We start from the raw sequence: 25,362 nt of genomic DNA, 5'->3' as shown, positions 1-25,362 counted from the left end.
GAAAGCAGCACTTGCCGGCATGGGCAATGGGTTCTTGCCGTCCAGCGGAACAAACAGAGCAGATCTGAAGTAGGAAGTAGCAATAACGTAATCCACCCCCGAGCGAGACACCAAAATATACATACATGATACAAAATCTCAACTTTTTGCTCTCTTATATCTCAACAACATTGTTGAATATAGACTTTAGAATTTATATGTAGAGTATGTAGATACTTAATAAACAGTCTTATCAATTTGATTTATTTAACTTTATTATTTGTAAAGATACTATCAGTTTTAATAAACTTTATAAATTATAAGAAATATCTAAATATAAAAATTATTTCTTAAGTTATAGTATTTTATTATCTTTTTACTGGCAAGTACTCCGTACTATCGAAGTAAATGATTATCTGGTGAGTGCTGCCTCAAGCTCACCAGCCCACCTGCATCCAGTCTAGCACCACCCATGTTGGATCTAGCATGGCCTGATTGGGTTTGGTACAGCTGCTAAGTTGGGTATGGTCTGGCAGCCCTCACCACCCTAATGTTCAGCTGGCTGACATTGCCTTGCCTCACCTGACCTGACTGAGAGTTGTTTTCGTTAAAAAGACTTGGAAGTTGAAGGGAACGGAAGGCCCGACTGCAAGACACCAAAATCAAGGCCAGGAGGTATCTGGTCAATTGCTGAACAAATCCTTTTAAGGTGAGTCGGCATCCATATATCATAGACATTCTTCGTAAACCTGTATGCAGTCCACTTCTCCTTGCCATCTAGGGCAGCAAAGGAAAAGTTGTGAATCGGGTGTCGGTAAAATGTGATCTTATCATCGTCAACTAGAGCGTAATGGCCATAGATTCTCACTGCTGTATGATCATGGGATATTGAAAACGCGAGGATTTCCCGGTGGACTTCATTTTCACGCTTTACTGCCCTAAAAAGTTCAACCACACCTCTCACTGAAAGAGTCATGCTGTGGGCGTTTTGTCGGTCTGCAATATCAAGTGCCACCTCACCACATTTTACCTCGCATGTCAGAAATGGAAAATGCATCGTGTCTGTGGCCATAAAAAAGGAAGTGTCATCCCAATCACCGATGAAGGGCTTCAGCTTCTCAAGTTGATCATCTGTGAATGCAGACCGCCTGAAACCCACCGAGTAATCAGGCTGTGGGCGGGGACCATAAAAAGGGATGCTTTTGTTCCAGCCTTTATTCACAGTCTCAACTAAGTGCTCTAGATTGGTGGCACCATATGTAGCTAGAGTTTCGGCAGACGGCACGATCAGTTGTCCGATATCTCGAATAACTCTAGGTTCGTTCTCGCATTGGATCTTTTCGCAGGTGGTGTCGAATAAGTCGTCTCGAAACAGCGAATTTTGCGGGACCATCTGATCTGTGTTAAGCAATGCTTTGTTAAGAAGACTACTTTCGTCTGTAATCCCAACAGGCGCTTTCTTCATAAAGCTGCCTTTTGTTTCAAGAATAGTTTGGTAGCGGGGATTTACGTATGGAGCACTCTTTTCCTCCTTTTGTTTCTCATCACTAGGCCCTTTACGGCGAAGAGAAGACGTCGACTTCTTCCTTGGAAGCAGGGAACTCATACTGATGTCCTGGTTAAAATACTTCTTGGGCCAATATCCTTTCTGGATCCAATTACGTATTGGGTCAATCTCGTTCTTGGCAGCATCGCTCGCTGGCCCCTGGATAGGTGTGTCCTCAGCAGCGAGGAACGTTTGCGATCGCCTTCGAAGCTTGGCTCGAAAATGGAGAGGTTCTTCCGTGTCTTGTGGCCGTTTCCGTTTTCGATCATTTACTTGCGGAGGGCTTGGGGGTTTAGATTGGAACTGGGTACTGAGTTAGTTTCAGAGCATAGCAAGCATAGGGATAACTTGCCTCCTTTCCAGCTGTATTTTTGGTTGAAGAGGGATACCGATGCTCGTGCTGGGTGTTTCTGCTCCATTCATGACATGAATGTCGTAAACGCACGCTTCTGCGAACTGGTTCTTGTGGAGGCTTTGTGATGCGTCGGGGTTGCTTTGCTATTGATGGTCAGTTAAAGTGGTCTGGCAGGAACAGCAACCCAATGGATAAAGGTCGGATTTGGATAGCTACGAAGCGCGAATAGCTCTTACCTTTGTCCCCCAGCGACAAAAACTCCTGCCTGCTTTTTCGGACGTTGGCCTCCACTCGACGGTCATTTTGTTTTTTGGGACTCGTGGACATATCGACAGGAAGAGGGAGGTTGTGTTTTATGCATCAGAACAGGGGGTTTGTGCAGCGCTGCGAGGGAAGAGGTCGACGGGCCAACGACTGAGCAGAGGAGAGATGGGTGGTGACAGGGTGGATCTAAGCACGGGCCGCACCGTTCGCCACCCAGCTCCTCAAGTGATGCTGGAACTTGGTGATGACATGACTTTAATCTCAGAAACTCAATTTGCTTTCCACTACTCCGTACTCCGTACTGTAACTGAGAGCTCTCGAACCATGGCTAAGATCAGGAGTTCGTGGATGAACCTAAAACCAAGGGCCCATCGAGATTCAAAAAGCTAACTGCGGAGTACAGCACGGAGTACTGAATACTTGGAACACAACCTTGGAACCAACCTGCCAGCCCACTTACGTATAATTAGCAGGGATCGTGTGGCGATGCTGCTGCACTCCGAGTTGTGCCCGGCGCCCGATCCACAGTACCGCGTGGATCTCGCGTGCTTGGGGGATATGCTTGGGACTTGTCGACAGTCCAAACCGCCCTGATCATTTCAACCAACTTGGCCTACAAACCCAAGTTATGCCGGAAGGAACAATGCATTTCACAATCGCACTGAAAAGCAGCTTCCACAGGGGCCACACGCTCTGCCAAGCAGGAGAGAACACGGGCTGCTTTCCCTCTGTCCCGTGTATGTCTGCACATTCTACGGCTGGTGCAGTCAGCTGTGACATACCTCCTCCCCCCTTTTTTTAATTTTTTTTTTTCAATTTTTTTTTTTTTTTTTTTTTAATTTTTTCATTGTTTCTATTTCGTTTCTTTTATAGCAGCGTGGTATTATATCAAGCATCGGGGGTTCTGCGATTCAAAGAATATAATAAATACCTCTCATAGCCACTCCCACACCACATAGAGAGTGACTGATTGACACAACACCAAACAATGGCTATGATGGAATGGCTTGCCGAAACATGGATTATCCGCATCCTCTTCTTCCTCATCGCCTACTATGCCGCCAACTCCCAGATCGACCGCGCAACCCGCAAGGCCAACTCCGCCGAGTATCGTGCCCGCAGAGCCGAACGTGCCCTGGAGAACGCCCAGTCGGACATTCGCATCAACGCAAACGAGTGCGTCGAGCTGCGCAAGAGGGTCAGCTATCTCGAAGAGAAGATGGACGAGTACGTGCGCGTGCTGGAGGCGCTGAGCGTGCCTTTCGCGTCGTCGGCCGTGGAGGACGACGGCGACAGGGTCGCGAGTAGAGGGGTCTGTGGGAGCAGTTCGGTGGACGTGGAAGCTCTGTCGGGCGCCCAGGTCGGGATCCCAGCGTCCACTGCACAGGCCAGGTTGGATAGTTCTCTATCACACAAACAGCAGCCCCGGCAACATCAACAGCATTACATTATAAGATCCAGCGATGGAGCCAAGGAGCCCACGGGAAGATCTTCAAGTTCCTCAGACCAATCCACCTCGTCCAGCCTCGAGAGAATATCCGGGCTCCGGGACAGACTTGAATCCCGCAAAGACTCTGTGATATCAGCTTTGAACAACCTGTCTGGAAGACGGAGCAATCGGGGAAGCAGGTCCGGAGGGATTTCAGCCAGTTCGATCTACCATACTATGCCAGGTCGTGCTCTTGTACGGATGGCAAGGAGATCGCGTTCAAAAGCTAGCGATAGTGAAGCTATAGAATGAACGTCCTGCGAGTGTGTGGCACCGTAAGATAGCGATGATGCTGCCAGCCTTGATGATACCGTTTGTCACGACTGTCGTATACTTATAGAGCGTACTCTGCGGATAACGAAATCTTCGCACTAGGTAGTTATTTTCATGACGAACAAAGGCTGCCTCGTATGGAAGAACTTCCGTGGAGTGTGGGGTGAAGAGGGCTTTTGTTTTGCAGTTTACCTACACATACAGCATTAGCGGCTTCGTCTGACCCTTTGTGTAATAGGAAGATTGGGTATCGGGCTAGCTTCTTTTCGAATAGAATTCGGCGCTTCTGACTTTTTCCATATCAAGAACGAGAATTATCGATACCAGCCAATATAGGTTTCTCAAAGAAAAAAAAAAAAAAGGGTCATGAATTTCTTTCTTGGTTATCGAAAAGGTCCTCCCCTATGGCACACGAACGTCGTAGATACATTTATGAGCCGTCAATCACATCACAACTTCGACAAGATCTGTCCGGCATCTTCACTGCCCAAAACAATCTCATCGCTACGATAATCCGGATTGAACGTCTCAGCATTCAGCGGATTCTGTCTGTGCGCCCGATCGAATAGGTCTTCGTATACCTTCCCATCATATCTCCCCAGAGCGCTGCCGTACAAAAAAAAAAAAGGGAGAGGGGTTAGCTGCTTAGTCTATCAAATATTCCATTTCCAAGGTAGACAGGAAGGTAGTAGGTAAAATGAAACCCAAGCCTACACGTGTTGGTAGCCACATACCTATCGAGCAAGAAATCCGGGATCTTCCACGCATCTACCAGCCGGACTGCGTGCGGACGTATCCGGCCCATGAGCTCGAGTATGCGTGCGGACAGAGCGTCGAGGGCGTCGTTCGACACCGCTCCTGAGCTGGAGAATTCTCGGGCATCGGCATCCATGGTGGTGAAGGCGAAGAGGAGGAAGAGGTCGCGGAGGACTGCGCGGGTCGTGGAGTCGAGACGTGCGGTTTCGGGGTTGTTGGGTTGGAGGGCCTGGTGGAAATTGAGGATGAGGATGGATTGGGAGTATGCTGGGGAAGAAGTGAAATAAGGGTTAGTTTGTAATAAAGGAGAACTCGGTTTTCGTAAATGGGATGTGCGCACCTCGACTTAGCTTGTGGAAGTCAATGAGAAGGCTGTTCCAGGATTTCTTTTGGATTTCTCGCTGTTCATATGCTTTGAACACCTATTTTGTTCTCTCTGTGTGAGTTTGATATGCTTCCGACAAATTCTAGCGGTGGGTGCGTGGGCGAGGGCCTTACAAGATGTGCTGTTCTCCACTCGAATGCCTCCAGAATAGCGTTGTCGTCTTCGTATACCTTCAAATTTAAGGTCTTCTGCCTCGCATACAAGTATCGTTTCAGGCTCTCCTCTGTTCGAGTACCTGCACGGCTCTTTGCAGACGCCGATAGAGCCTTGGCTTTCTTGATCAGATACCTAGCAACCTGCTGCGTGATCATCCAGTTATCCCCTTCAACAGTCGGTTTGGATAAGTAGTTCGCATTAAGCTGCACAAGACCACTTGCCCCGAACCCATGCCCGCCCATAGCTCGACGGCAGATCTCGATACCACCGGCGGTGAGATCGGTGGCAAGGCTCTTCAATCCGGATGAGGTGCTGTGCAGTTCAGCCAGAGTCTCGAAATCTCCGTTCTCTTCGATATTCTTCCGAGTTCGCGCGTATAGCTCCCCCATCGCCTTGCCGCTATAGTGAAGGGCAAATGCGGTGGCTAGCAGAGGAAAGATACGGACCTGCACGGTCGAGTAGTCCAGAACGGGCATTTCAGGGTCGGACGGATTATCTGAATCTTTATCTCTAAACTGACGTCGTATGGATAGGTATCGAACAGCTACTGTGACTGCGCGAGCGAGGGCAAGCCTAGCTTCCATAACAAGAGTAGCTCGCACCTAGAATTTTGTTACTACGTTTTGATTCTATGTGTGATCGATAAATGCTTGAAGTGAGAGAGCTCACATGAGTTAACGAGCCGTAGACAACTTCTGGGGTTTCAGGCTTGGTATATTTACCGGTTTCCGGGTCTACTCGAGAATACCGAGAGAGCATTGCATCGTGAGGTACCCTGTCTCTCTTATCAATATTCAATTCTTGAAATGGAAACGGATATAAAAGGATATAGTTTCACACCTATGGTTATTGAACAACATGTATCCATTATCCATCGATGCATAGCCGTATTTTGGACCAATATCTCCAATAATTATGCTCTCTGGTGGCTGATGTGTTCTTGAGTCGCGGATTTGCACGATAAACGGATGCGGACCGTACGACTTGTACTTCGTTTCAGCGCCTTTGCCCGATACAGGTAGCATCAGCTGGGCGACTGCAATCGCGTGGGTAGCGGTGCGCCCCATAGTCCCATTCCACCACTTACTCGCAGTAAGATGGGGGCTGTGAAGAATAAACTCCCTCGTCTCGGGATCCCATCTCGCTTCCAGCTCGATTCCACGAACGTTGCTGCCGTGGCCCAGCTCTGTCTGTGCATATGCCCCGATAATCTCCCACCTTTCGATCCTGGGCACCCAACGAGCTCTCTGGGCATCGCTTCCTTGCTGGCTGACAGTCGTAATGAACATCGCGGTATGCAGGTGGTACGGCAAGACATCGTCACACAGATAAGCGGCCATGTGGTAGTCCTCCTCATCCCAGCCCAGTTTTTCCTTCAGCTGGCGGATCTTCTTTCCCCGGGCAAGGCCCAGCTTGTATCTGTCGGGCCTGGACAGGTTGGCCTGATTCGCCTTTTTGAAAACTGGCTCTTTCAGCAATACCTTCAGCACCCGGTCCTGTCGTTCGAGAAAGTCAGGAGTAAGAAGATAGCCGGCCAGCTGGTCCACTGGGATAATCGACCTGGCTCTCTCCTGCGCAATAATAGTCGCCCCGCCTGGAGGAGCGGGCCTCAGTGCGGCACTCCAATCAGGCTTGTCTGCCATTCTGAGTTATTGGTGCTCTCTTGCCCACGGAAGTTCTCTTCGGCTTGGGGGAGGATTGGGGCAGGGAACGAATTTAACGACAGCCATGTATGTATATGAACAGCTAGAAGTAGCCTCTGTCAGTCCTCCAATCGAGAGGCCAGACCACGCCGAGAGAAAGGGCATCATGATCGCGCCATGCCTCCTAGCCTAGGCACCTGATGAACGCAAAGCAGAGTGCCGATGCGGTACTGGGAGAAAGGCCGTTTGTTGAAGGCGCGAATTTGCCGGGGTAGTTTGGCCAGTCCGTGGGGAATCACCGGTGCAGGCACACACCATCGCTTGTCGGCTCGGGAATCCCGGGCAGGGAGAGCCAAAGGTTTCGGCAATCTTGTGACAAGCGAAGAAGATGGCCCGGTTGCCGACGGTGAGGTTGCAGCTTGAACCCCCTAATAGCATCATAGCATCGCACACGGCATTAATTACTGTTTGCTCAAAATACCACGAACCTGCACGAGAAAAAGTAAAATATTAAATAAACAAAGTCCAGGAAATAGGAGAGAGAGCAGGTATTTATTCAACTAATTTATTAAAAAAGTAAAAAAAAAAAAAGGAAAGAAAATAAAAGATTTATTATGTTGGCCCGAGCCGCGATTCGAACGCGGGACCTCTCGCATGCTTGAACTTCATTGTTGAAGCTCGGGAAATTGTGGACCCGAAGCGAGAATCATACCAACTAGACCACCCGGGCTGCGGTGCCGGATTTCTCCTCCTCTCGACCGATGAATTAGAGTATACAGTCCATGCTTACGACAATTTGCTAGAGCTCGACTGGTTGTCCTACATAATTCGGGGTGCTCCAGCTTAGCGTCCGTGCAGGAACAAATCCCTGCAAGTCTGCAAAATTGCCAAAATTCCCGAAGCTAACAAGGCTCCTCGGGAAGTCAATTTCGTAATGCCGACGCTGCACCAGTCCCGTGTGGACCGCCCTGGGGAAACCTGGGAGACAGCCAGGAGCTCCGCTCCGTGATGCGTGGGAGCCGACGGAGAAGTGATTGCCCTGGGCTGCCTGCCAAGGTTAAATGAATGGCCTGAGAATGCATAGCACGACATGAGAGTGTTGAGATATTCAACAAAGTTGGAAGATCTCTTTCTTACATGCGCATTATGCCACCCCGGAACATCAGCAACAAACCGAACGAAACCCCGCTGTCGGTCTTCCTCTGGGGAGGGAAGGACAAATTTGAAGCCCGAAAGCAGCTCCTAGAGGCCCTTACCACTAACCCCATCTTCTCGAAGCGCGCGGTTACTGTCCCGTCCCTTTCAAGAAAGGATGCCTGGGTGAGAGCCGTGCATCAGGCCCGTGAGCTGATCGCGCTGAAGCAGAAGGAAAAATGGAGCCATGAGCAGTTTAGACAAGCTGTGGTCATGTTGGATTATTTCCTGCCTGTGCAGCCACAGTTCAGAAGTAACTATGCTCTGTCTCTGAATTTGATTTCTCTTATCGTCCTGGATGCGGCTTGCCTGACATCTGGTTAGTATTCCTGTCCAACATGGAAAGGCAGATGAGCGATGAGCAGAAGGCGATTTGGATGCCCAAGGCCGAGAGACTTGAGATATTCGGCTCCTATGCGCAGACGGAACTAGGCCATGGTTCGAATGTCCGTGGCATTGAGACTACGGCGACGTTTGACCGCGACGCAGACGAATTCGTCATCAATTCCCCAACCCTGAGCAGCACCAAATACTGGATTGGAGCCACCGGTATCTGGGCGACTCATTCTCTCGTTGTCGCGCGTTTGATAATCCACGCCAAAGACTACGGAAATCATCTGTTTCTCATCCAGTTGCGGGACCTTGATACTCAGGAGCTGATGCCTGGCGTGGAAATCTACGAACTTGGTCCCAAGGCTTTCCAGGGAATGGTGGGTGTGGATAACGGCGCCATGCAGTTCCACAATGTCAGAATTCCCCGGTCTCAGATGCTGGCGCGGAATGCGCAGGTGCTAAGGGATGGAACCTACGTGCCACCCAAAAACACGAAACATTCATACGGATCGATGGTCACGGTTCGTGCAATTATGGTTGAGGCTACAGGTTATGAGTTGCTTAAAGCTGTTTCGGTAGCGTATCACTATACCACCTTTAGGAAGCAATTCTGGAGGAAAGGGCAGGAGGAAGAAACAACCGTCTTCGACTATGCCAGTGTAAAGTACAGGCTTTTGCCGCTTTTGGCGCAGGTAATTCCTGGTATTATCTTCTCTTGCCGTGACTGGGCCCTAACTCTGGTCAATTCTAGGGCACTGCTCTCGTTTTAGTGGGCCAAAATATCAAGCAGGCCTTTGATGAATACAGCAAGCTGGTCATTAACACCGGCGATTTCTCGCAGCTAGAAGATCTCCACCTTCAGACCGTCGGTGCCAAAGTCTACTCCACGGACATTACTGCACGAGGGGTTGAGACTTGCAGAATCGCTTGCGGTGGACATGGCTACAGCGCTCTGTCCGGATTCGGTCGCATGTATGCCCATACTGTCAACGCGGTTACCTATGAAGGAGACAATTACGTTATCTCTCAACAGGTGCCACGTGCTATACTGAAACATTACAATGGGTACGTATCTCTCGATGATTGGGAGATCCAAGTCTTGACCGTATGCCCAGGAGAACCGAGAGTACCGTCCCAAGCCTTTCCTATTTGAGTTTTATACGGAACCCTGATGCCGCAGGTATACTCACCGCGGCATCAGAATCCGACTGGTTTAAGCTAGAGAATCAGCAGTGGGTTCTCGAACGCCGGCTAGCTACATTAGTCAGGGCGCATCTAGATGCTACTGTCTGTGGGAAAGACACCAGCTTCACTGTCCATGAGCTCACTATGGCGCATTGCGATTTTGTATACTGGCGCGGTTTTTGGGATGTCGTTCGTAAAACTGTCGGGTCTGAATTCTATGGCCCATTGGAGGCCCTGGCTCATGTGGTATGTTGTCCCCGCCCTCCCACCCCCCAAACCAATCCAATGCTAAGGTTTACATTTTCTGACTTTTTTGTAAAGTTCTCCCTCTCCATCCTCCAAACCGCCTACAAAGATGTCTACTCACCGCACTCTCTTACCGAGCATCAACGAAAAACCCTTGTATCCGCTTACGACCAGGCTATCGAAACTCTCGCAGAGCATTCAAAGTCCATCATAGAGGCATATGGCTTTACGGACTTTGAAATGGATAGTGCCCTGGCCAGACCGGATATGGATCCGTACGAGGCGCTTTGGCAGGGCGCAAGGCAGAGCGAGATGAATAATTTCAGAGAGATTTGGCCTTTGATAGTTGATGCGAGGAAGATATGGAGGCGACTCGAAGAAGAGAAAGCAAAACTGTAGAGAATGTTAGGTTTCTTTGCATTCAGTGGCTAGATCCGCATCTTCACTTTTTCTTCTTTTTTTTTTTTTTTTTTTTTTTTTTTTTTTTTGCGGGGGGCAGAATTTCTCTGGGATTTAAAAAACATGCCATTAAAATGGACTCGCCAATAGTTGACCATGTAAAATTATTGGTGCTTACGGAGTATAGAGTACTGGTAATGTATAGGATTATGTTGCCAACCAGTCAACAACTCCTTGTCATTTGTAGATCTACGGGGAGGGTTTTATCTAGGAACGGTCAAGTAGATGGGGGGGCTTTAGTGTAGGTGATCACCCAGGTTGCTGCCTGGTTACCGCCAACCCGCCAAATAACTAGGTATCAGCCAACAGCCCTTCATTATTGAACTTGGTCAATAAAATCATTTGAAGTTTATTTCCCAGTCACTAACATCAGAAAAGCTCATTTCCATACTCCCTAACCGCTAGTTAGGTGCCTTGGAAAGCTGCACTGTTATGATCCGAAGGCAGCCTTATCTCCCGTGAAACACCTCCATGAGACAGATGTCTGACCACACCGACTACAAAGCACTTTTTCTGAAAGCGAAGGAGGGAAGGAAACAGGCAGAGGAGGAAACGAAACAAATACAGAAATGATTGACAGAAGAGACGAAGCGCATCTAAAAAACTACCTTTGAAGAGTTTGTTCAATATTGTCACAATCTATTTTCGTCCCCGTTGAGAGTTGGAAATCCTGTTGAATTTACAAAGCGCAGAATACACGCTCCCACTGGAAAATATTGTCCTTTACGACTGCGACCCTGGAAAGACTGTGCCGTCAGGCAACAAGAGATCTATGACTCTGTCCGTCGATATCTGCAGCCGGCAGGAAGAGAGGCGCCGCGGTTGTTTGTGTCCCTTCATGTGCTAGAAGAACATGCGCGGCGGTTCACACGTCGACTAATCAGTTGTGAAAGGGATATTGAGCATTATGAGCGGATGGCTGTGGAGGACCACGTGCATGATATTATTTTAGCATTATGCAAGATTCCTCAAGCCCGGGAAGAATTTTGTCTCGGTGATGGAGTACAGTTTGAAGATCACGCCAATTCACTGGATGAGGTTGAGGATGAATCAGAGGCTGATCCGTGGCTTTCCCGACCTGATCAGTCCTGCATCCACCGAGTCGATGGCGATACCAAGAGCTTGCTCACCACTATGGAGTACAAACCCCCCCATAAACTGTCCTTGGAGAATCTTCGCTCCGGGCTCCGACCGATTGATTTCTATCATGAGATCGTTGAATCGAACATCATTCCTACCGGCGGCCCGGAGAAATTAAGATACAATGCCACGCGGCTTGCTGGATCGGCTATTGTGCAGGAATACCATGTGATGATCCAAGAAGGGCTCGAGTACTCATATTTGAGCACAGGGCTGGCAAATGTGCAACTGCACGTCCCCTTTGATGACCCGGCCACCCTTTATTACGACCTAGGTGCGCCTAACTTAGACGTCGATGCGGATACAGGGGGCTCTGGGGGGCCTTAATGAGTTGCGTCTCTCAAGTCCGTGATCAGGCCTGGCGGAATTCTGCGCGGGCACAGTTACCAACCTGGGAAACCAATTTCAGCCACATTCGATCCCAGATTCCTGCAAATGAATTACGACAGAAACCTCCAAGCCCCGACTACGCTACTACCGAGCCCACTAGCTCCGAGGAGTCTCCATCCGAGTACGTGCCTTCGTCTCCGGTCTAATCTCCTGTCGGCCAGGGCCGACAGGTGCCCACTCGATCCCGATTCAGCTGTGCACCCCCAAGTACCCGCCCTGGTGAAGATGCCTCCGACTCAGATTCTGAACCCGCCACCCCAGCACGACGAAAGCGAGGTTTCAGTCAGGTCACATCTTCCCCCCCAACTCAGCGCTCGACGTCAACCCCTCAAATGAACCCACAAAAGTCTCGAGGGAGCCAGTCCCGTCCACATAACAATGAATTCTGCACACAGCGGTGTCTCCTAGGCCTACAGCAGGGTGGAGACTTGGATTCTCGTTGTCCCAACTTCGAGCTCCACCGGTCTGGGGCGCATGGCCACCAACACCCAATCAGTGCGCAAGACCTGGTGCTGATGCTCAAACAGCAGCTTGATCAGGACCTTGATCAGGACTGCACTCCAATGGGAAAATGTGGGGGATACGGGGCGCCGTTCAAAGTCACCTGTGCGGCATATGGTTACACGGTTGTTGGTAAAGGAACAACATCGCGACTCTGGAAAGAAGTTTCACAGGAGGCTGAAATCTACCATGTTCTTCAGCGTGTACAGGGATCAGCAGTTCCGGTCTTTCTTGGAAAGATTGATTTGGCACAGATTTACTTCCTACATGGTGCTGGAGAGATTCGCCACATGCTCCTCATGGGCTGGGGTGGAGAGAGTGTTGTCCATACCAAGCAAGATAAGAGTATCCGATCTGCCATCTCACAGTCCAAGGGGGAAATCCGCTCCCTTGGCGTGTTGCATGGGGACCTTCGGCCAGAAAACATTTTGTGGAATAGAGAGCTGAAACGGGCTCTGATAATTGACTTCCATCGATGCACTCTATCTAATCAACCGAAGCACAGACGATCCCGACCTCTCAAAAGACAATTGTGTGGGCATGAAGAACAGGAATCAAAACATATACGGTTGGTCTAAGTTGCGCCCAAAGGCCCGAAGGTTTCTCTAGAAATTTCTTGATTACCAACCTGAAGAGAATATTAGATTACACTCTGCGAGTGGATTTGACTCCTTTGAGGAATTCTTAATCTCGGGACCCTTTTCTCTAGATTTCCATAACTTGGCTTTGATGAAAAGTGTCGTAAAGCACATTGTAATTCAATCCGTTCTTGTTTTCCTTTTTGCGATTGCCTCACTTTACGTTTTCCCATCCGCCTTCCTTAATATATTCCTTTTATATTCCTTTTTTTTTGGTTGGGTGGGGGGGGGATTCCCAAACGTACTGATTGATTTTCAAAGCTCGAGGCAGCATTATCTAATCTTTAGTGGTCTTGGAAATGAAAAAGGACGATCCCAAGTGAGACAACATCATGTCAAAATTTTTGTAGCTTTTCTCAGGGGATACAACATAAAACTGAGAGACAAAGTGGTCTCCCCCAGTATCGTCTTTTTTGGATGCAGCTCAATGTACACATAGTGTCTTGGTTCGAGTGTGTCTTGAATACTACCTTTAATGGCACGGGGATAATGCAAACAGTGTCAACAAGATGGGTTCTCGCACATAGGACAGCTTTTGCTTGTGTCACAAATCAGATTTGATATCACAAGTGGCTTCCTGTCCCTTTCATTGATTCGTTAAAACAGAGGAACACGTCAAAAACAGTGGTCACCAGCTCATGTGATGTGATTTCATGTTATACTAATAGCAGTACCAGGACAAAGCCCATTCCTTTGCGATGTCACCGTCACAAACATGTGGTGAAATAGTGTAACGGAAGAACTGATTTCTGGCGATGTGGAAGAGAAGTGGTGTTGGGGCCCTCAGACGACAAGCGCGGCAGATGGAAGCAAGGAGAATAGTCATATGAAGACATTGATATATCATCAATATTGAATATCAAGCAATGGTGTTCATTTCAGGACATTGTTCAGTTTGTGATATCAAGTTAATCACTTGCAGTTCAGAGCACCAGAAAAATATAAAAAATGCTGCAAAAGAGAAGATAAGTTAACACAACAAGAAACTAAGAAGTGGTCTTTTTTAATGCTAGTTTAATAACAGGTTATTAAATAATTTTTGGGGTGGTTTTTCGCGGAGTGCCAGACATCACTATGGGTTATTGGGGGTGTTATAACATTTGTAACAAACCTTGATAGCTTGGCGAACTACTCCGTAGTTACGGAGTAGTTGTGTGTGGACTCCCTCCCTAGTTACTTAATCTAATCAGATCAACTCACGTGATCTTGACCCAAAATATTTTGGGTGACCAAAACTCGCTCAAGATCGCACCAGAGTAATAGCCAATGCGTCTGGAGCAAAGATGGATCCGTACGATAGTGATTCTTCTGGGCTGAGTGATGATGATGCCCAGGGGGATTACACTGAAACCTCCGTTCTGCTTGGTTATGCCGCAGATGAAGAATCGGACGACACAGTCAGCCATATTGGTGGATGGCCGGTAGGATTACACCCTTTATGGCTTGTCTATAGAGTTACTGCTATTTGGGTTATATTCTGTGATGTTTCTTGGATCATCTATATAGTTCTGTACTTCAAGCATTACCTGTACCGTAACTAACTTGGCCTCTATAGACATGGCTTGACCCCTCTACCCCGCCCCCGGGCAATTTTGCGAAATGCAAATCCTGCAAAGATCCAATGCCACTGCTTCTTCAACTAAATGCTGATCTACCGGAGCACTTTCCAAATGACGAGAGATGGTTATACATATTTGGATGTACGAGACGAACTTGTAACAGGAGGCAAGGGAGCATACGAGCCTTGCGTGGAGTGAAAAAGCACAAAATCACGACCAACACTAAGAAAGACAAGAGAGAAGAACAAAAGCCAAAGGAGAAAAGGACACAAACAGATCCTCCAAAGCCACAGCAGAATATTGGAGCGGCCCTGTTCGGTGTTGCGCCCAGTTCTCCTAACACATCCGCAAACTCGAATCCTTTTTCAACATCGAGCACTTCCGCAGCGCCAGTAAACCCCTTTGCTCAGCTCTCGTCGCCATCCACACTTGCAGCGATTCCTCCGCAAAAGCCAGTTGAAGAAACAACGCCAAAGGAAGAACAAAACCTCACCGAATCCTTCGCCGACAAAGTTCGCCTTTCCTCTCCTGCTGCTGCTCCTCCTACGACGACGACATCTTCCACCCAAGCCTCGCAATTCGTCGGCCCTGCAGAACCATGGCCCTCACAAACCTCGTTTCCCACTCCATACCCGCAACACTTCCTCGACGCGGAATACGAAACCCTATCTCGCCCGTCCACTCCCAGTGTCCCTGCAAACGTACAAATATCGAGTTTCGACGACGAGGGATCCTCAGCGGTCGCAGGCGCAGAAGGCAAAGATACCTTCGAGTCGTCGCTAGACAAATCCTTCCTCAAGTTCTCAACGCGACTAAACCATAATCCAGAGCAGGTGCTTAGATATGAATTTCGCGGAACACCACTACTCTATTCTACCACCGACCCGGTGGGGAAGCTGCTTTCTCCATCGCCATCGTCATCTGGTTCGCATGTCAAGGTTGCTAGTTCGAATTCTGGAGTATCGTCAGAACTACCCCGATGCAGCCTGTGCGGGCGCGAACGGGTATTTGAGTTGCAACTCGTTCCACATGCCATAACTGTGCTGGAAGCAGGGAGAGAGGGAATTGGCATTGGGAAGGATGAAGGAGGAATGGAGTGGGGGACGATTATTGTTGGCGTCTGCAGTGGGAACTGTGGGCTGGATAGGGAGGGTGAGGTAGGTTGGAGAGAAGAGTGGGTGGGCGTGCAGTGGGAGGAGAGGGTTGCTGGAAAGTAAGGTTAGGGTCTGTTCGTGAGTATCGGAGGACCTTGTAGAGGGTCGTCACAAAATCAGTATATGAAAATTGTTTTCCTTGGTTCAGCTGGAAATGACTCCGGGCTATTAAGGTGGAGTTTGAGGGGATTGGAATGACAAAATCAAATAGAATTTTTTTTGGCTCTGAATTTTGATACCAGATGCACTTCATTTATATGTGCTGCATCTGATACAACCCAGACCAGGGCACACACCCGAAGAAATGAACCCTCCTGTAACGAAGCAAATCATTAGGAAACATAACCAGCTTTTGTCTACCGCCCTCTCATTTCATCAAGGCAGGCATGAAAAACCCAATTGAGAAAACCTTAGGCTTTAACAATGAACCAGCCGGGAAGAAAACAAAAAAAAAAAAAAAAAAAAGGCAAGAGACCACCCCCTAAAATCAAGCCGGCTGCTCAAATCCCCTTCTCACCACTCTTCCAAACATCTCGATACCGACCTTCTCCCCCTTTACCTCTCCCCGGGCCTCATTCTCCTTATTCCGGGGAACTCTAACAATAACCCCATTCTCACCCTCCGCCTTACTCTTGTCAACCTCCCATCCACAAACGTCAACCACAAATTTCTCCAGCGTTTCCATGCCGCGCATATCCAACCATCCCATCAATACATCCGCGCCAATCTCGCGGAACGCCTTGCCAACCTCCACTGCGATCCGGATGCGGATCAATTCCTCGAAACCGGCAACGTCGGCAGTGAGATCAGCGTAGAGGTCGTCGGAGTTGAGGGTGGACCAAAAGGCGGTGTATTGCGCAGATTCGAGGAGCGTTGAGAGGTGGGTGAGTTTTTGCACAGCCTCGACGAAGTCGGCGGTTTGCATTGGAAGGTTGGCGGTGGTGGCTTGTGTGGAGGAGGTAGCGTAGGGTTGGGTATAGGCGGGGAGGAGGGCAAGGGAGAGGGAGAAGGCAGGAGAGGGGAAGACGGTGAGGGCTTTGGCGAGGATATTGGTGACTGTTTCGGCGTTGAGGAGGGGCGGATTGAATTGGTAGCTATTAAATGTGGGACTTAGCAGTCTGTCATGGAACATCAAGCGGGAGTGATAACAATCCAGAGAAAATGATCATGATATCAGAGGAATCCAATAAGTCTCCCCATTGTCTCATGTAGAGACGTAAGCTAATAGGAAACGTGAAAAAAAAAGTATAAAGGTACTCATCATCACAAAGGACACACTTGAGGGACCAAACTGGGGAATCAGGAGAAAAAGAACTCACAGTTTCAACAATGCCAGATTCGCGTAGCAGTCAAATGTTCGATCTTCACACTGCTGCACAACATAGTCTTGAAACACAGCTGTTGTCTCTGGGTTGTATCTATCCAATCCATTCAGGATGGCGTCGATGTGCGCGGGGCGCGTCTTGCATTTGTCGAATGCTGCCATGGGGAATTGAAAATGAAAAAAAAAAAGAAAGAAAAAAGAAAAAAGAAAGGTATCCCTAATTCTCAACCGGATCCTTTTGGTTTCTTGCGTTTTTGATGGCGTTTTCGAGAGAGGCGCTTTCTCCAACGATTTCCCAATCCGTGAGAATTTAAGTCTCCCCTTTAAGTCGCGATGGGCGAGGCAAGTATGTGGTAGTTTCCTGCAAGTGTCCCGCTGACTTAAAACAAGTCTGGAAAACAGTGAAAATATCTATTCGAGTTTACGAAGAGGTCGTGGACACTTCGTGAATTCCTCCGCCTTGACCGCTGCTTGCTATCGTCGTGGTGAACCGAGATATTTGACGTTGAGTTTGTGCTTTCTGAGCGGTTTACGAGGAGAAACTTTAGCCGATCACTGAAGGTTTACCCGGATTAATAAGCCGTCACGATTACTAATGAACTCAAAAATATCGTGGACGTTTGCCAGGAGAGGCACGTGATATTGGAATCGATTAAATATCCCCAAGAGCATGAGAGCTACAGCAGAAAATTAAAGAGGAACCAGTTGCCCGAGCCTATCTAAAAAGCGCCGTGTTGTCATTTCACCGTACTTTTTTGTTTCCCATCCTGCATGTATGATGAGCAAGACGATGAAAATCAAAAAGCAGCACTGCCCACCCAAATCAAGAAAAAGTGAGAAAAATAAAAAAAAAAAACAGCAATGCACAGCATAACAAGACCAATAAGGGAAGACAGAGGGATATGCCAGAGAAATATCGTTGCAAGTCCAGGAATAATAAGAGGAACATTGTTAGTTGAGAGGCAGCATAAAAAAAAATATCCCCAGAGAGCAACGGGCTATTGCGCTAAGTCGAATAACAGCAACGAGCAGGCAAATTCTTTGACCCAATGCCGGGCACGAGGGGACCCGGGAATATCATCATCGGTAAAATGGCATAATCCCTTTCTGCATCTCATCATCGATTCGCCACCAGCATTAAGAAAATGAAAATAGTAAAAAGTAAACTCTATAATGAATTATCACTTCCCCAAACGCCCTGTTCTGACTATGCTTGATATGTTGATAATAGAAGGGCGGATAGTGAAGTGAAGGGTGAATGACGTTAATTCTGAGCCTAGGGTGGTAGGGCAGGGCGAAGAGACGAGTGGTGTGGAAGGCCGTTAGTCGTTATGCAAGCGCGCCATATTGAGTAACGTCGAAGATCGTGGCTCGACCAGATTATGAGACGGGGCTTGAAATCCTAGCAAGGGATATTGCTTTCACAGCCATTGGCGCTGGAAGGCATGTGAAAGGGGGTTGGATCGATCAAGAGGTAGGAGTTCGTAAAGGGGAATAGAGTAGTAAAACAAAGGCCCGTGATCCAGTCGTTCGAATCGGAAGCAGTAAGTAAACCGACGTAATCGAAAAGGGTTCGTTGAAAATGAAAAAGAGGTAGTACAGACGGGGGTATCATTGAGTATGGTACAAAAGTAAATTATGAAAAGTCATCAAAGTTATGCGGCGTAATGTCGTCGATGAGAAATAGGAATAGGCTTGGGCACCGGAGAGTGTTGGCCCGGAGAATTGGGTGAATCGCATCGCATGCCTGAGTTGCTTGTGCCTCGTGCACCTTTCGGGCGTATTGGCACCTTGATACTTGGTGCAGCACGGCGCGGGAAGTATTCCTCGGTTTCTTCGCTCTCAAATTCCGGATTCAACCGATTCTCGGGAATTCGACTTCCTCCGAACATGGCTCCGAGCTGCTGCAGCAAGGCAACGAATTGGGCATGAAGCTCGGCGAAAATATATTCATTCCCAACAATTTCAGCAAGATTTCTAGCGCGGATCTGTCCAGCACGCCGAGGCTGTCCATCAGGATCGACGGTGCGGCCTGTGAGGAAGGAGGAAATAGGAGTGTAATTTCGTGGAGCTGTGTTACCTGCTCCGCTAGGTGTGCCTACGTCGCGCCGCTTCTCGTGCTCTTGTGATTTCTCTGCCGAGCTAACGAGGTTATTCGCAATGTGACTGAATACACGCCAGATTACTGGACTCGCCCGAAAAGCCCTTCCCGCATCTCGTCCTGCCAAGGCAACCAAGGCGTAACTGCGTCTCTTGCCTCTTGCCATGGGGTCCGGGAGACGAAAGACATAGGCGATAGTATAACCCGTATCAGTGTCGCCAAATGAAAGTGGACCGGAGGACAAACCACGAGGTAGAAATTCGCAGCTTAGAGTACGGATCGAGGCACGCCGTAACAACGAGTAATCGGTGGGATTTGGCGGGCCCCGCATCGATAGATACGTCACGATGTGAGTATGGCACGAGGACTCGGAGGAATAGGAAGATCGAACAGAGGTCGAGTTTGAATGGCGAACGTGGGAATCATGCGATGCGTCGTCAAAGCCAAACTGACTTCCATGGCAGGTATGAACGATCTCCCTGGACCTGAGGACCGGGCTTCCGTTTCTGCCCCGGCCGTTCTCTTTGAGAGTTCCTGGTGCCCCGGGTGGAAGCTGCTTGCTGATGTCTTCTGGGATAGAGAGTCTGCAGCTGGCACAAGTATCGCCCTCGGCTCCTCCAAAACAGTTGAACTTCTCAGTGTCAACTTTGGTGTACTGTCCGTTTAAAAACCATGGATGATCTTCGATCCTGGCAGTAGAGGCAGGCGCCGAAGATGTTGGAGAGGCGAGAGGTTCGAGGCTCCCGGAGCTTGCGCAACCGACAGATGAGGCAGTTATCGGCTGCTTGCCCGGCTTCACATCTCGTTCTGGGTCGCGTGGGTTGGAAGAAGGAGAGGTCCCGGGGTGTGAAGAGAGAGGGGTATCGTTTGGAGAGAGATCGCGCGAGTCAGGGTCGCACTGCGGACACGAGGTCGGAGCGACCTGCGAGCAGAGGATTGACGTCGGGCCATGGACTTCGCAGAAGTGCGTGAGAGATAGCTGTTGATGGGGAAAAGGTCAGCTCATCATATCGCCTCCCCCCACGGTGTATCCAAACCCGAACACGCTTTCGATAGAATGAATTCCAGGGTCTAAGATCAAACATCACGACGCAGATAAGGTAGAGATGTAGATAAGGCCGGCGGCTAGGCCGCAGTGACCCCAACATGACCGGATTAACGTGACAAGGCTATCTATCCAGATGACCTCATGAGACCAAAGCTCTTCGGTCTGATGCGGCGACACACCAAACAAAAACAACATAAGTAGCCACTGGGGCGATAAACAGAAGAGGTCAAAGCGAGACAGAAAAAGCAAGAAAAGAGACTTACAATGAAATCCATCTTTGCACAGAGCTGTCAAGTTAGGAGATGGAATTGAGTGCACAATGGAGGTCTTGTTCAGTGCAGACAGACATGCTTCTGAGGTTGAAGTGATGTGTCTATAGCATGCATTCAACAACCCTACAGGGTCGATAGTGACGATGATTGGGTGACTGAGGGGAAAGGAAGGGAGAGATGATGAGAAGGAGAGAGAGAGTGAGAGTGAGAGTGAGGAAATGCTGGATTGAGCCTTGGATGTGGAATCTCCCCAGGTTTTGCTTTGTTGGCAAAAGGTAACTATCGAAGTGTTGTGAACAGCAGCACACTTCCCCCACCAGCCAGACGGGGGAGGTTTAATTGTTATGAAGGACCCCAGCGGTGGCAGAAAAAGCAGAAGAGGAAGAGGAAGAAAGGAAGATCGAACAGGTCAGGTTATACAAGGTAGATGTGCAATCACAGGGAGAGAAAGAGGGAGATACGGAGGACATAGATCGGAATCGTCTCGGGGCCTGCCCTTGGTTAGCCAACAACACACGCCTCTGCAGACTGGGCCCCAGAGTTTAGGAGCAGCTCTGTGGAGTGAGTCCAAGCCGAAGGTTAAATCCCGCGAAGAAGGAAAAAGGAAAAATGAGAGAAAAACCGTAAATAATAATAATAATTCGCTATCCGAACACGTCTTACGCCGCGAGATACATAATTAAATAATAATAATAATAATATGATTAACTATCCCTCCCAAGGGATCTGACAGGAGCCCGTCGACATGCATGTCTGTGTTTCCGGGCGGTAGCATGCACGGAATCGATACATGATGATACTTTTGGCCAGCACGGGAGTTAACACGATGGTATGGATGTCGCATCGTCATCTTGTTCCCAGCCTGTCTCAGCATGGACGCGGATTCCCCATCATGCAACTCTCGGCATCTCGCCCAGGAAGATGGATTTCAAGCCCAAACGGCGACGACGCATAATAGTGTTGGTTCCCATTGGCCGGGCAGCGGCGAAAAAAGGGCCAGACTCGTCCCTGAGCAAAAGGATAATATTCCAAGGTTTGGCGAAGAGCCCACCGAGCCCCAAGGCGCTAGCAGCTGTTAATTAACTTGCTTACGGAGTAGTCTCCCTGAGGTTGAACTCGAACATCGAGAATGGGACACGGTTAAGTTCTGGGTATCCACCTTCGCCTGGGATCATCGGGTTTGTCAGTTACAGGCTTGGTCGAGCGCCCAAAAAAAAAAAAAAAAAAAAAGGGAAAAAAATGAAAGAGCTTCCAGAAGACAATTTCCCGGGCTCACTTCGATTGCCATGTTGGTGGCAGGGAGCCAGCAACTTGTCTCTACATCTGCGAATGTCTGTACCCTGGATCTCCGTCCGCCTGAACCACAGTGTCCTGTGATGACATTTGTACATACATGTACCCCGTACATACAACACACACGGAGTGCATCCATTAGTGTGCACAATGTTTCATAGTGCCAGGTCGAGAAGTGTTGACGCGGTGGCTTGCAGCGTCGCTTCGACGGCGCAAAGCGCTTTAACAGCGGAGGAGAATGTACTCCGGAACTACAAGCTGACATTTAATTATTACTCTGTATTCGCCCTGCAGCTGTCACTTTTCTTAAACCGAACATGATACGCATATCCCCAGTCACTATGTAATTGGCTCAACACGTTTCTCGCACCAATCTACGAAGGATAGCATCGGGACACTGCACATCGTAGTGCATGGAATGATGGTTTCCCCGGCGTGCACTTCTTAGCCGCAGTCGAAGGACGCCATCTCTTTGTATTCCACCCCTCCATTCCGTTGTTTCGTCCATCGAGGGGTTTGCTGTATTTCCGAACACGGCGCAGCGCTCCTCACAATGAAAAAGAGCATGATCTGAGAAGTCAATCACGGTGCGTGAGCGACAAAGAAAAAGCCGATTGTAGGGCTGGTAGCGTCCGTTGCAATCCGACAACACAATTTCCCAACATTAATCATAAGTAATAATCAGGGGGCCGGGATGCAAGAAGAGCTGGATGCTTGCTCATCACGACAAGCTTTGCCGTCCATCCACTCCACGTTTCCATCGAGACCGGCAGGCGGATGAAAAATTTTTGCTCGTCCTCGTGAAGGAAGACGAAGACGGAGGAGAAAGCGGAGGGAAAAAAAACTCTTTTCTTCCTTCCTGCAGTCATTTTATTTTGGCTTTCCACTTGCATATGCAACTGCGGGACAACCGCTGCATAATCGATCCCCCGATTTATTATCACCATCAACGTAGCCATTCCTTGTGCGATCGCAAGGCAGACCGTCACTTTCTCAACACAATCCCCGCCGTCCAACCTCGGGTATCTTACTTTATATGCACATCTATGACGAAATTTATTACAATCCATTCGTATGTTCGGCTTTCAAATACCTAAGGCGCCTTCTTGAAGGAATGTTCTGTGTCGTCCCCTTGTTCAACCATCCCTCACATTCCAGAAAGTCTTGGGGGAGTGTAACACTGGTAACAGGATGGGTGTTGACAAGGATCTTCCATGTGTCCACCTGCAGAACAGTTTTTTTTTTTCCTTTCCCTCTCCCCCCTCCTAAGCAGGGGTTGCCTGCTCAACAACCTCAAATGTTGCACATGGTGTGAAAACTTGGGGAACCTGGGGTTGAAGATTTTTCCTTCTCTTCGGACCGATACCTCTATTAATAACTATTTCATTTCCATCGGCCCAAATTGAGATTTCACGTAAACTGCAGAGGACCAAGTGGGATGCGTCAAGAAGAGACCCCAATTCCGCACTCTTGAGCTAACCATTCATACTGACTGCTATTAAGGCGGAAGGATACTCTCGGCAGAGAGTGTGATACCAGCCGGCATCTACCAGGAACGGCTAGGAATCATTAATGGAATGTGTGACGGGCTGCGGGTATCCCTGTCAGAGGTCCTCCGTGGAAATCTTCTAGAAGGAATGTCAGGAGGATGAAAGCCAAGAAGGGATCCTCCCTGGCCTAGTTCACTATGTAGCTTGACTAAATTCGCTTGCTCAACTGTTCACCACCAGCGCCGCGGAGGGTACTCCGTCGTGGGTTACTCGCTGCATCATCCGACACTTCGCACGACAGCTGTGTCGTTGCTCAATTCCTTTTGATTGTGGAAACCAATTGAGCGACTCTCAGCCATTATTTTTGAGAAAGGGTGAATTTCTCAAGTTATTCCAGGTCTGCGCAACTCGGCTGTCGCTGAAACCACGTCGCGTGGCATTGGTTCTGAAACATGGCGTCCGTCGATCTGGTGCGAATTCAGGTCCCAAATTTAGTTACCGACTCAGTAGCTAGCGAGCTGAGCGCTTCGTGCCACGAAGCAGCTCAAAACCAGCTAACTGCTCGGAGTTCCTATCGACTCGTCGGTCAGTCACCCATACTCCGTACCGTGTACGGAGTACGGAGTACATACTTCATACTGTAAAACGTTGCGTCGAAGCCATCCTGAAAACACCTGAAATAAGCGCATGGACACCAAGAGAACATCGTTATTCCAGGAGTACTAATTCATATCCATGTGGTTGGTAGCGATATCCCGAGTGTTGGACAAAACACGAGCAGCCTGAAAGCATGGACACACAGATTCGGCCTGCTAAGGATTGCACGACTGGCTCCGTATTCTCAGGGCCTCGGCACATTTTTACCTCCTGGCTGGTGCTAGCTCGCAGGAGTTGAGGGCTGGACTTGCTCCGATACAGCAAAAACAAGTCGTTCATCCGAGGATGGTCTTTTTGCGAAGAGCGGCAGAATATGATGAAACTCATGCTTTTCCAATTCTCATAGCTAGCGCACCCGGGGCGAAAACCCGATGCCGATCCATGGGTTTTCCACACACCAGAGTCTGGGCCACGACCAACACCATCATCACGCTCTCCACTGTATAAGACGTACACATCACAGCAGCAGCATAGCATATCCTATCTCTAGCAAAATCAAAACGTGCTTCAGGGCAGAGGAAACTCGGTGCTAAGTCTCAACTAGCTTGTCGTCCTCATGAGTCTGGCCTTTTGAAAGTCGTTCGTCGGCTCACGGTCCCACCACAACCCTATGTATGGCCCACGCGAGCATGATCTCTTCATGGACGGAAAATATTTGGTAGAAGTGGGCCACGCTTACCGTACATAACTCTTGTGTCTCCTTACAGACCCGTGCCGTCCGGGTATTCGCTGCCGACACGTTGGATAGGGAATCTCGATGCGATTGTAAAGATTACTCTAGTTAAAAAGTACGCCTTGCGGACCCACGATCGAGAAGAAAGTGGGTAAGGTATGCGCAGCGTTTCTTTCCTTTTTTTTTTTTTTTTTTTCCAGCAGAAAGACAAAAGCACTGGATAGTTATCCCGAGAGATTTTGAAAGCAAAAGGTTCTGATTTGTCCGCTGGCTTCCTGGTGCTTCCGCTGCGTGGAGATCCCCTTTCTGGACCGTTTCTACATGGCTCAATGCGCCTAAATCCCATCCGACGTGTCTTCTCTTCCTGAATTTTACAGCCGTGATGGATTCATCCATTCCTCCGGAAAAGAACTGCTACAAGGTTAGCCTGAGAAACCTCAGGAATTGAATAACTTTTCGGACAAATCTTGCTTTCCCTAGGGAAATGTCGGGAGCTAGTTTACATGGTTACTGCGAAGGAATCAACCCTTTGGGCATCCATCAACCCTTGACTCCGAGCATGTACACCTCAAGTACCCCAAAGTACTCTGTACCGGATCAGATTCAAGTGCAGCTGAATCTCGCTGGCAGCGAAATTCCGGACTACTGACGCCGTCGGATGTCCAGCGTGCTGCCCGACGACAGGCCTGGCTGCCCCTCCCCCGCATCGTGATGACTGCGCTGCGCTCATCCCGGCGGCCGCCTGGAGGCTCAAAACCGCCCAGTACATCAGCCGTCTGGCGAATGCCATTGGTCTGGCTCTCCTCTGCCCTGGTCAAGGATTCTTGTCTCTCACAAGAAGGTCGATATGCCTCGCGCC

The 25,362-nt window shown here is 49.0% G+C and overlaps 10 protein-coding genes and 1 non-coding gene across 11 annotated transcripts; 5 read left to right on the top strand and 6 right to left on the bottom strand.

Moving 5' to 3' along the window:
* Window positions 1-203: 203 nt before the first annotated feature.
* CIMG_01872 (uncharacterized protein) lies at window positions 204-2,257 on the bottom strand. The gene is made up of 3 exons (XM_001248100.2): window positions 2,117-2,257; window positions 1,878-2,023; window positions 204-1,828 (listed from the first exon to the last, which is right to left on the bottom strand). The coding sequence occupies exons 1-3, from the start codon at window positions 2,205-2,207 to the stop codon at window positions 587-589; spliced, it is 1,479 nt and encodes a 492-aa protein (XP_001248101.1). The 5' UTR covers window positions 2,208-2,257; the 3' UTR covers window positions 204-586.
* Window positions 2,258-2,695: 438 nt separating this feature from the next.
* On the top strand, window positions 2,696-4,205 carry CIMG_01873 (uncharacterized protein). Its single transcript, XM_001248101.2, has one exon. The coding sequence runs from the start codon at window positions 3,133-3,135 to the stop codon at window positions 3,883-3,885; it is 753 nt and encodes a 250-aa protein (XP_001248102.1). The 5' UTR covers window positions 2,696-3,132; the 3' UTR covers window positions 3,886-4,205.
* A 54-nt stretch (window positions 4,206-4,259) lies between these two features.
* CIMG_10832 (acyl-CoA oxidase) lies at window positions 4,260-7,328 on the bottom strand. The gene is made up of 6 exons (XM_012358914.1): window positions 6,044-7,328; window positions 5,873-5,978; window positions 5,161-5,805; window positions 5,003-5,084; window positions 4,641-4,929; window positions 4,260-4,512 (listed from the first exon to the last, which is right to left on the bottom strand). Exons 1-6 carry the CDS (start codon window positions 6,844-6,846, stop codon window positions 4,356-4,358), a joined length of 2,082 nt encoding a protein of 693 aa, XP_012214337.1. The 5' UTR covers window positions 6,847-7,328; the 3' UTR covers window positions 4,260-4,355.
* A 137-nt stretch (window positions 7,329-7,465) lies between these two features.
* CIMG_15022 lies at window positions 7,466-7,576 on the bottom strand. Its single transcript has one exon. It is a non-coding gene; the product is annotated as a tRNA-Pro (tRNA).
* Window positions 7,577-7,983: 407 nt separating this feature from the next.
* Window positions 7,984-11,730, top strand: CIMG_12750 (acyl-CoA oxidase; the record flags this gene model as incomplete). The annotated part of the gene is made up of 6 exons (XM_001248105.2): window positions 7,984-8,293; window positions 8,365-9,065; window positions 9,125-9,438; window positions 9,489-9,804; window positions 9,880-10,199; window positions 10,956-11,730. 6 exons carry the CDS (start codon window positions 7,984-7,986, stop codon window positions 11,728-11,730), a joined length of 2,736 nt encoding a protein of 911 aa, XP_001248106.2.
* A 395-nt stretch (window positions 11,731-12,125) lies between these two features.
* Window positions 12,126-12,872, top strand: CIMG_12749 (uncharacterized protein; the record flags this gene model as incomplete). The annotated part of the gene is made up of 1 exon (XM_001248106.2): window positions 12,126-12,872. One exon carries the CDS (start codon window positions 12,126-12,128, stop codon window positions 12,870-12,872), a length of 747 nt encoding a protein of 248 aa, XP_001248107.2.
* A 1,335-nt stretch (window positions 12,873-14,207) lies between these two features.
* CIMG_01879 (pre-rRNA-processing protein TSR4) lies at window positions 14,208-15,972 on the top strand. Its single transcript, XM_001248107.2, has 2 exons — window positions 14,208-14,353; window positions 14,488-15,972. The coding sequence occupies exons 1-2, from the start codon at window positions 14,216-14,218 to the stop codon at window positions 15,706-15,708; spliced, it is 1,359 nt and encodes a 452-aa protein (XP_001248108.1). The 5' UTR covers window positions 14,208-14,215; the 3' UTR covers window positions 15,709-15,972.
* CIMG_01880 (eukaryotic translation initiation factor 3 subunit K) lies at window positions 15,835-17,423 on the bottom strand. Its single transcript, XM_001248108.2, has 2 exons — window positions 16,965-17,423; window positions 15,835-16,739 (listed from the first exon to the last, which is right to left on the bottom strand). The coding sequence occupies exons 1-2, from the start codon at window positions 17,129-17,131 to the stop codon at window positions 16,133-16,135; spliced, it is 774 nt and encodes a 257-aa protein (XP_001248109.1). The 5' UTR covers window positions 17,132-17,423; the 3' UTR covers window positions 15,835-16,132.
* Window positions 17,424-17,602: 179 nt separating this feature from the next.
* CIMG_12748 (uncharacterized protein) lies at window positions 17,603-18,824 on the top strand. Its single transcript, XM_004445688.1, has one exon. The coding sequence runs from the start codon at window positions 17,831-17,833 to the stop codon at window positions 18,116-18,118; it is 288 nt and encodes a 95-aa protein (XP_004445745.1). The 5' UTR covers window positions 17,603-17,830; the 3' UTR covers window positions 18,119-18,824.
* CIMG_01881 (uncharacterized protein) lies at window positions 18,625-20,734 on the bottom strand (the record flags this gene model as incomplete). Its single annotated transcript, XM_001248109.2, has 2 exons — window positions 20,382-20,734; window positions 18,625-20,049 (listed from the first exon to the last, which is right to left on the bottom strand). Exons 1-2 carry the CDS (start codon window positions 20,391-20,393, stop codon window positions 18,625-18,627), a joined length of 1,437 nt encoding a protein of 478 aa, XP_001248110.1. The 5' UTR covers window positions 20,394-20,734.
* A 1,208-nt stretch (window positions 20,735-21,942) lies between these two features.
* On the bottom strand, window positions 21,943-22,704 carry CIMG_12747 (uncharacterized protein). Its single transcript, XM_004445687.1, has one exon. The coding sequence runs from the start codon at window positions 22,640-22,642 to the stop codon at window positions 22,352-22,354; it is 291 nt and encodes a 96-aa protein (XP_004445744.1). The 5' UTR covers window positions 22,643-22,704; the 3' UTR covers window positions 21,943-22,351.
* Window positions 22,705-25,362: the final 2,658 nt, after the last annotated feature.

This window comes from Coccidioides immitis, assembly GCF_000149335.2.
Source record: "Coccidioides immitis RS genomic scaffold supercont3.1, whole genome shotgun sequence".
Classification (NCBI taxonomy): domain Eukaryota; kingdom Fungi; phylum Ascomycota; class Eurotiomycetes; order Onygenales; family Onygenaceae; genus Coccidioides; species Coccidioides immitis.
The sequence above is the reverse complement of the archived record's forward strand: the minus strand, read 5'-3'. Positions and strand labels throughout refer to the sequence as shown.